The 9,437-nt window shown below is 38.1% G+C and overlaps 1 protein-coding gene across 4 annotated transcripts; it reads left to right on the top strand.

Annotated features, from left to right (window-relative positions):
* The first annotated feature begins 1,088 nt into the window (after window positions 1-1,088).
* On the top strand, window positions 1,089-6,653 carry LOC110827024 (lipid storage droplets surface-binding protein 2). Of its 4 annotated transcripts, none has more exons than XM_087347786.1 (4): window positions 1,089-1,111; window positions 3,595-3,901; window positions 4,550-4,799; window positions 5,957-6,653. In XM_087347786.1, the coding sequence occupies exons 2-4, from the start codon at window positions 3,599-3,601 to the stop codon at window positions 6,280-6,282; spliced, it is 879 nt and encodes a 292-aa protein (XP_087203912.1). In that variant the 5' UTR covers window positions 1,089-1,111; window positions 3,595-3,598; the 3' UTR covers window positions 6,283-6,653. The 4 variants fall into 4 exon arrangements, with proteins under 4 accessions (XP_087203912.1, XP_021913949.2, XP_021913959.2 ...); XM_022058257.2 differs by lacking the exon at window positions 1,089-1,111 and adding an exon at window positions 3,220-3,378; XM_022058267.2 differs by lacking the exon at window positions 1,089-1,111 and adding an exon at window positions 3,266-3,361.
* The last annotated feature ends 2,784 nt before the right edge of the window (window positions 6,654-9,437 follow it).

Below are 9,437 nucleotides of genomic sequence, written 5' to 3'. Positions count from 1 at the left end.
CGGGGAAGATAGCAATAAGATAGATTTTATTAAAGTAGGATTTGAGTACGTGAGGTGGATGGCACTACCTCGGGATTTTATCTAACTGTTCTGTTACCACAGTTTTTGTTAGTTAAATAGTTCCGTGATATTCCAACTGCTATCTTTAAGATTGGATTTAGAATGTAAAAATAATGTACTGATAGAAAATGTCGCTTGAAATTCAGGGATTTCTGTTGTACGCTAGATATACGTCAGACAGATATGTAATATCCAGTGAATGTTCCATGTCTGTGTCTGTAGATTAGTGAATTGTGACCCTTGGACAATAGATTCAAACTTGCTTGACATGTTATTCAAGCAAGAATGGAGTCCAGGAATTTGTTATTGAGTTTGTCATTTATTATCATTAGACGTACTGACTGGTGAGCGAGGTAGTTAACCTTGATACATTTCTGTGCCACATGTTCACAGATAAGGTTTGTTTTCCAGGGGAGAGAGTGAGGGCAGATAATCGATTAAGTATGAGAACAAGGTTCAGCTGAATTTTGTGAAAATACTTTTCTGATAACAGGACTGGCAAAGTGCACAACGAACACAAACTAACTAACCAGTTAACTAATCTACTATAAATCTGTCGCAAAGTTTCCATTGCTTGCATTGGTAGGGCCTACATAGCGATTATTATTTGTAGAGGACCGTTTCATCTGCTAAAGTTATACGTCTGTGACTTTATCTTCGTCTTTAAGAGTTTATTTCTCATTATACTTTATAGTTTTATGTGTGTTATTTTTATTTTTGTACAAGCGTCAGAGATTTGAGTTAATTTGAATTTTGGAATTCTAAGCCTTTAACTTTGACCCACGAAGTCACATCCGGTTGAGATTCCTAAAAAGATGGTGACCCCAGTTTATGAGCAATTTGCTCTGTGACATTGACAGAAAATGCCGAAAGTGAATTGTATTCGCATTTGGTTACGCCTTACAAACACCAAACGAAATCAGCCTGTAGATGTTACAAACCGGGTTAATATTTCTATTTCTGGACAGGTAGAAACTGTTTACTGCCTAGGTGTGCTGAACCCATGGATGACAGGAAGGTGAAATAACGTACAGCCGAACTGACTTTAGACGTAAGTAAATATAGAGAGATTCAAAAGTCACGTTATGTTTATAGAGAGATATCTTAACATTATTTATGATCAGAGTAATTTATTTCAAGTGAGCTCACGTAAGTCTGCACAATTAGTTTGTGGTTAAGGTTTCTGTTTAATTTTCTTCGCCTGTTTTCATTTTTTAAATGATTACACCAAGAATGTAGCCCTTGTCATAATTGCTTATTTGTAATTAAGTAACATATTTTTATAACATCCATCTATACAGTGTGTTGAACAATTCCAGATATTATCACGAGTTTAGCAAGTTGTTATTTGTTCGTGGTTTAATGCGCTGTTAGTAGCTCAGAATATTTACCGTCAGACGATGAAATGATAAAGCAGTGATTCTATTTTTTTTTTTCGAATCGCATTTCTATTCGTAAATCTACACGCCTCGTGTCTCCCGAATGTCTGCAAGGCCTACGATCGAAAGGGATTTTGTTACAAAATTACCAATAATTAATATGAATATTTGGTTCAAAATACTACGTTCCCCCGGACTCTTCCCGTCCATCATGCCACAGAAAATATAACCAAAAAGGCAGGGATTCAAACCGGGGACCTTCGAACACGAAGCAGGCACTGTGACCCCACACAGCAATGTTCGGTTCCAACAGCTTTCTCTGCCGGCTAATGTAATCGTATTCGAGAGGTCCCGGGATCAAATCTCGGCTCGGAGACTGATTATACTGACTTTCGTAGTTTTCATCAGTTGCCTTAAATTAGGCCACGACTGCTTCCTTCCACATCTTTTCCAATTCATTAATCATGCTGTCATTCGTGCTACTGACAGTGTCGTCAGATGTGTTCAAAGTGCAACTGAGGTTTGGACTATGAACTGTGTGCAAAGAAAGTCATGATTACACTGCAAATTTTCAATGTAAATTTAAGATCCTTTAATGTACTGCAACCAGACGTAGTATGGTGCAATGTTATTAGAATTCAATGTGTCTCTGTAGCAGACGTGTGATATTGAATTCTAATAATTCTGCCTTATTGTATTTCTGGTTTCATTAAAGAAAAGGATCTTCATTTTACTTTGTAACATTATAAAATTATGACCAACTTCCTACCCAATTCCTTGTCCCATACTTCAGGTGTACTTTGAACACATGAATAACAAACACGTGAAGGCTCGCTCGCCAGACCTCTCAAGAGGCTATGCGACGTAGCTAGTTACCACTTCCGGTTAACTACAGGGGGGGGGGGCTGTCCAATGCAGTTATGCAACCATAAAGTACATATTATGCTTACTACTTAAGTCTAATAACGCTTTGTCAAGTACAGAGGTTCTAATAAGGTTGTTCTAGAAATACTTTGATTTCCTTTGTATTTATTACGAAACAATATTTGGCCAAAATACTGAGACATATTTGATGTCTTAAGTAGTTCTCAGGGAATAATATTTTTCAAGCAGGAACACTGATTGCAAGGGAGAGAATATCCAGGAATAATTAATATGTTCAAAGCTTTGGATGTTTTAATTAAAGTTCTTTTCTGTATTTGTTTACCATCAAAGACGATGGAAAGTTTAAAATGGGGGAGGAAGAGAATATGGACGGAGTTTATTTATATATTTATAACTTTCGATTCAATTATGTTGTGTGAAGCAGTTAGTTTACAACTATCGCTTGTGGTAATCAATGTGGAAAAATAAAACCAGAGAAATTAAGAATAAGAATGCAGTTTTTCTATATCCTAGTTCTGTTTACAAACAGAATGCAAATCACAAGGCAGGCGTTTCTGGGTTAGGCAATTCTAATTTTAATTATGCGTTGGTTATCTTTGTTTTAAAAATATAACTTTGGACACACTGAACGTTGCCTCTGAATTGTTTACATGGTTATGATATCGGCTGCTTTCTTTTTGTGGTTTTTCTAAGACTCTCCAGTAAAATGGCGGCATAGTAAATTCATTAGGCAAAACGACTTCCATATCCTTTTAAATTCAATGTTAATTAATTGTCGGTTTGAATTTAGTATTTGTTTAAAAAAAAAATTGGATTTAGAATGTTTGGCCACCCCTGAAAATTTACAAACATTTCCTCAATTGCTATCAGTGTGAGGTATGACGTTGCGTGGTCTGATTGGGTGCTAGTTCAGTCAGTGCGAGTTTCCAACTCCAAGTAGGAACGAAAGTAAAGGCGGAACTATATAGGCAGTGTAGTCTGGCTGCAGCAGTTGAAGTAGTAGTGTGCTGGTGTTGTGTACCTTTACAAATTCTCTAGTACGTAATATTTGTAGGTAAGACCTTCAAGATTAAAAATACTAGAAATCTGATAAGTGTGTCTGTTAGTTATGTTTGTCCTTTCAACACTTTACACTCGTCAGGAAAAGTTAAAGTTTTAAATATTCTGGTGCCCACTTACTGTATTTAATTAAGAGTCAATATAATTATTTTCTATTTATTATAATTGAGAGTGAATGTCGCATTTAAAGTTGTGTTATGTAAATGTACAGGAAAATGGCGGAACCTCAAACAACAGCCGTGCCGCGTTTGGAATGTGTGGACAAAGTGTGTAATATTCCTGTGGTTGAGATGGCATATAACCAGACCGCAGACTTGTACAAGAAAGTGAAGGAAGCCAATGGAGTACTCACGTGGACGCTGTCGGCAGCAGAAGCAACTATTTTGAAGGCTGCAGAACACGTTGCTCCTGTTGCTAGGAAATTAGAACGCCCCATTCATGCAGTAGACCAAACCTTGTGCAAAGCCATTGAAATTGTTGAAGAAAAATTTCCACTTGTGAAGGAGCCTCCATCAAATGTAAGTTTATTACAATAAACATTACAGTTCAGCGTTTTTGCGGATATGCTTAAGTCAAATGGAACAAGTTGTAAAAGTGTACGTGAATTGCCCCGATGGAATTATTTAATAATAATGAAGCATTTATTTTTAATGCCATTTTAAAAGTTGTTCCTCTTCCAAACTAATTATAACGGGCTATAATTTTATTCCCCTGAAACATTGGTAACCATCTAAAGCATCTTGTAGTGGTTATCAACCCTACCAAAGATTGAGGCAAGGTTTTCCTCCAAAGCATTTGTAGCCTGAGCAACAGATCAGTGTCAGTCTGTTCTAAAGGGCTGTGTTGATGGTGTATTGCAGTGTGGATTACCGAGTAGTTTGGGAGCCATGATTGAAGGGGTACAAAGGAGAACTGAAATCTATCCGTAAATAAACTAAAAACATACAAATTTAGTAATTCTACATAGGACGGCAGAATATGCTTGCACCTGGGCGTCTGCTGACGTGCGTGAAACTATACTCCGCTTTTCCATTCATCTTAATGGTGTGACGCATGTGGCTGAAAAAAACTGTAGATGATGATTTAATTGTTTTTGATGCATTTTTAATTGTGTGGGCCACCAGGAGTTGTGAATTTTTACCAGAACGTATATTTTTTTTGTTTAGGTACGTTCCACTGCCATGTTCTTTGTTCAAGAAATTTTTTCCCCAATGGAAAGATTTACTGCCATGAAGGATTATGGAACGAGGAAAGCACACTCGTTTTCAGAAATGAGTGTGACAAAGGCGAACGAAATGTTGGCTACTCGTTATGGCGCAATAGCACTGAGTGGGTTTGAGACGACCGCTGCACTTGCAGAAAAGTATCTGGACTACTACTTCCCTGCTACAGAACAGGAGTTGCAAGAAGAAAATGGTAATTATATATACCATATGAATTATGTAGTGTATGTGGCCTGAACAAATTTCTGAGCCAAATATTTTGAGAAATGGAAATAACATTTATGTAAATTTATTGCCTATATGATGGAATCAGAACTACGTGAGATGAATTTGAAAAATGTTAATATCCAAGAATATTATGCAGAACATTTTATGCGACATGGCAACTTCGCAACCTCAGGATTTGTACAGGCCTGTTTGTCACGATATTCGTAAGCATGAAGCAACTTTTCGTCCCGCCATTTTAGTGTAAATCCAACATTTACATGGTTGTATGTAAATTATCCGTTTATCCGTAAAAGGGAAATGGTCTTGACAGTAATAATCCAACTCGGTGGCCCTGACGAAGCTGATAGTATACTCAGTAAAGAAAGTTCCTGCCTTTAATGTGATCTGAAGGTTCATTACCGTGTTCACAAAATCCTGCTACCACTCCCTATCCTATGCCAGGTGAATCCATTACATGCCCTTCAACTCCCTTTTCCTAAGATCAATTTTGGAAACCTCCCATCTGCACCAAGATCTTGTGGTTTCCCTTGATAATTTCCAAAAAAAAAATTTTTTTTTGTTTGCTTTTTCTGTCTACCCATGCATGCTACGTTTTCTGTCCATCTCGTCCTTGAATCGTTTATCTTAATAATATTTTGTGAATAATACAAATTATGGAGCTCTAAGTTCTGTAGTTTTCCAACCCTTCTGCCATTTCAGCCCTTTTGGGTTCAAATATTCTCTAAGCACCCTCAAACACCAACAGCCTTTGTTCTTCCTTAAGGCGAGAGACCGTGTCTGAAGGTGTTTGTTTATGAAATCGAAGAGACTCCATAATTAGCTGAAATTTTTAACTTGCAACATTGTCGGCAATTTCTGGTTGGTCTGCAGTTGAGGCACAAAAATGTAATTGACTCGGTTAGTAAGAAATTTAATATTCAGCCGCTAAAAGAAAACAGAAAAGTGTAAAAAGTTACTATTCGTAAAGTAGTAATTTCTAAGGCTGTGGTGAAATATGACACTAGCGAGTGATAGAGCTATCTATATAAGGCGCTGATCCTCGGGTGGGAATTGGGTGACTTAATGGGGTAATCTGGTACTGAGGAAAATGGTATCTCACCTTGCCATGGATTGAATTTTCAGAACCACCTGCAGCTGAAGGTGATGATGATGATGATGATGATGATGATAATGATAAGGTTATGAATACATTTCATACGATGGGGCGGCTGTCTAACAAGTTTGCTCGCAGAGTGTACAACATCCTCTCATCCCACGTTAAGCAACTTGATTATGATGAAATGCAACAGTACATTAAGTCTGTGTCTACCATCATGCATCTTACAAATTATCTGCAAAGTCTAAATGAACATCTCAGGGCTGTGACCTCCAGCAATAAAACCGAAAGTGCTGAAGGATCGAGCGGTAGCGCGCAGAAAACTGAAGAAAAGAAATCGACTATCGCATGATGTATGGCTTAATTACCCGAATGTTTCATTTTGTATGAAGTTTTATAATGTTATATTTGTTCTAAATTTAATACACGGGTTTCAAATGTGCATGTATATTATTTATTTGAAGTAAAATGTGTACAAAAAATATGTGATGTAGTTGTTTCTATCAATTGTCTGCACACATGAAGTAAGTTTCTTGGCCGTAAAGATTGTTCAGGATAGTTATTATCATTTGTGACAACTATTTATGAAATACTTTTAAACAATTTAGAGTACGTTTACATAAAATCACAAATGTGGGAACTTTTGATAAACATTTACTGTTGAATTTAGATATGCATATGAGATTTAAGATGGGCTTCCAAATAAAGCTGTACCACAAAGTGCAGGGTCTAGAATGCTTAATATCTTATCTTTCCATAGTTCCGTGACTTCCATAACACTCCCAGTCTTTCTTTTAAATTGCTTGGTGATGTCAACGCGCCAGCAATCTCTCCTCGGTGTCAGGGGCCGACTATACTCGCAACGTCATGTTATATACTGCAGGATGACTACTTTTAGCATACGTTCAATTTGTTACCTATAGAGAAGTTTTTAAAATGTTTTATGGCCCTTTATATAATTGGAAGTGGGACTGTGCGACCAATGCTGGGTCCAATGTGCACAAATATTTAAGGTACGACTCTTATGGCTAAAAGGAATGAGAATTCTTGGTGACAGTTTATAAATGCCCAGAATGGTTAACAGGGATGCAAACTAAATCTGAGCTTGGGCTGTCTTGTCTCTTAACGGAAGGGAAGATTGCATATATATATATATATATATATATATATATATATATATATATAGTGTTTTTTGAACACTTTTTTTCCCTTTGCCTGCACTACTGCAGTCTTCATGTAAAAATTTTGCATTTAATATAAAAGGGAGGATTGAGTTATTTTTGTGCTGTCACTTGTCTTACCTTCCCCTCCCACCCACGTCTGTATTTGTAATGGTTGTCTAAGCTTGGAGACGTTTTGCATCCACTGTACTTTGTACTTCCATCTGATGAATTTGTCATGTTTTGAAATGCACTTGTACAGTTGGTATACAATGTTAATTTCATACATGTTGTCAGTACCAATATTACTAAATGGCAAAGTACATACAGATGGATTTTGATGAGTCTAGTACAGGATTTGGGTGGTTACCGGCTATGACGCCAGACCGTTAAATCAAGCCCAGACCATTTTAATGTGCAGCGGCCAGATAGGGGACTTGATCTTTTGTCACTAATAGCTAGCAAGGGGCCTTGAATTTGTATGTTAAATTGCCAGATAGGGTCTCAAATCTTGTCCATTATAATGGCTAGACAGTGGCTTCAAATTATAATTGCTAGTCGCTGGTCTCGATGCTAGATAGTTATAATAGCTAAATAATGGTCTTGATCCTAGACAATTTTAATGGCTAATTAGGACCTGGATTTTTCACCATTGTAATGGATAGATGGGGGCCCTCAATCCTAGTCCAATATAATGGCTGGCTACCTTTATACTGGACAGTTCAGGTCCTCAATCATAAAACAGTATATTGGCCAGATGTGGCCATCTATTCCAGATCATTACAGTCAATAGATAGGGACCCTGATCCCACACTACTCTAACACATAGAGGCCTCAACCTTTATCCATTATAATGGTCTGGGGGTCCTAGAACTCAATTAATGGATTGATAGGAGCTTTATACACCATTATAACTGTCTGATAGACTAATACAGTGGGCATTCAGGGGCCTTGATCCTAGACCATTTTAATGCATGCAAATGGGCCTCAAACACATGTTACTGTAAAGGTCAATTAGAGGTCTTGTCAGCTTACCTTTGTAATGCCCAGATAATGGCTAGATAGGAGCTCTCTTCTTAAACCATTATAATGGCTACAAAGTGGCTTCCATCATAGACCATCACAGTGGGTAGATTAGGGTCTCTGTCAGACAACTAAAAGGCCGTTGTAACCGTTCCCCTTTTACCTTTAAATATTTTTTTTTTTGTTATTTGGTTGGGCGCCAGTGGACCTCTTGTCCACGACGGATGGTTGTCCAGGGTAGCTCCAGCCAGCAGAACACGCTGTCTGTACACTCAGGTTAGTGTAACGGCCGGACTAACAATGACACAGCGGACGCTTGATTGATGTCACAATTGTATGTAAAAGGGTCCAGTTTATTGACGTAACATGAATTTACAACAGTCACACATATTTATTCCTTTTAATAATAACTAAATTTTCTTTCTTTACTTTTCTGGTGCATACGGCTTGTTCTAAATTCTGTGGTGGTATAATTTAGTAAAATTTCCAATATCAAAACCAAATTGTGGCGGAGCAGTTGCCACCGATTTCCTTGGTGAGAACGAGTGCCTCTTGAAGTCGGCCCACACCAAAAACCCCCGGCTCCCAAAAACCCCGGGTACCCGCGGCACCTCGTTGTTAAGCCAAAAGGTTTACACAAAGAGACTTTCGTAGCTTAAACCGTAATACACCCAAACAAGTGAACAAAAGAGACCTTCATAAAACAGTTTCACAAAATACAGTTTGGTTGGACCGAAGGGTCGGTCGACTACACCGTAGAGCAGTCTCCATCGGAAGTGCATATACCAGAGCTTTGTTCTTTGTCCATTGCAATGGTGAATTACAAACCATGGTGCCAGACAACTACATTGCCAGATAGGGTCTTGATCAAAGAGGTTTACAGTGCCTAATTCTGAGCCTCCATTCAAGACCATTGTATTGGCTACATAGGTCTCTTCGTAGACCATTATAATGGCTAGACAGTAGGCCCAGTCACAGGCTATTATAATGGGTAGATAGGCTCCTACTGATCAAGTCAAGGAGGAGGAGATGGGTAGGGCATGTAGCCTGCATGGGATAGAGGAGGAATGCATAAATGTTTTTGGTAGGCAAGCCAGAAGGGAAGAGCCCTATAGATAGACATAGATGGGAGGATTATATTGAAATGGATGTTGAAAAAATAGGGTAGGCTAGTATGGACTCAGTCATCTGGCTCGGGATAGGGACCAGTGGCGGGCAGGTGTGAATAAGGAAATAAACTTTCAGATTCCATCAAATGTTGGGAATAACAACTAGACTTCATGGAGCATGTAAGAAAGATAAGGTCATGCTCTAGACTAATGGC

This window comes from Zootermopsis nevadensis, unplaced genomic scaffold (assembly GCF_977971745.1).
Source record: "Zootermopsis nevadensis isolate Lab colony 2312 unplaced genomic scaffold, Znev_1.0 Znev_ptg000012l, whole genome shotgun sequence".
NCBI classification, from domain to species: domain Eukaryota; kingdom Metazoa; phylum Arthropoda; class Insecta; order Blattodea; family Termopsidae; genus Zootermopsis; species Zootermopsis nevadensis.
The sequence above is the reverse complement of the archived record's forward strand: the minus strand, read 5'-3'. Positions and strand labels throughout refer to the sequence as shown.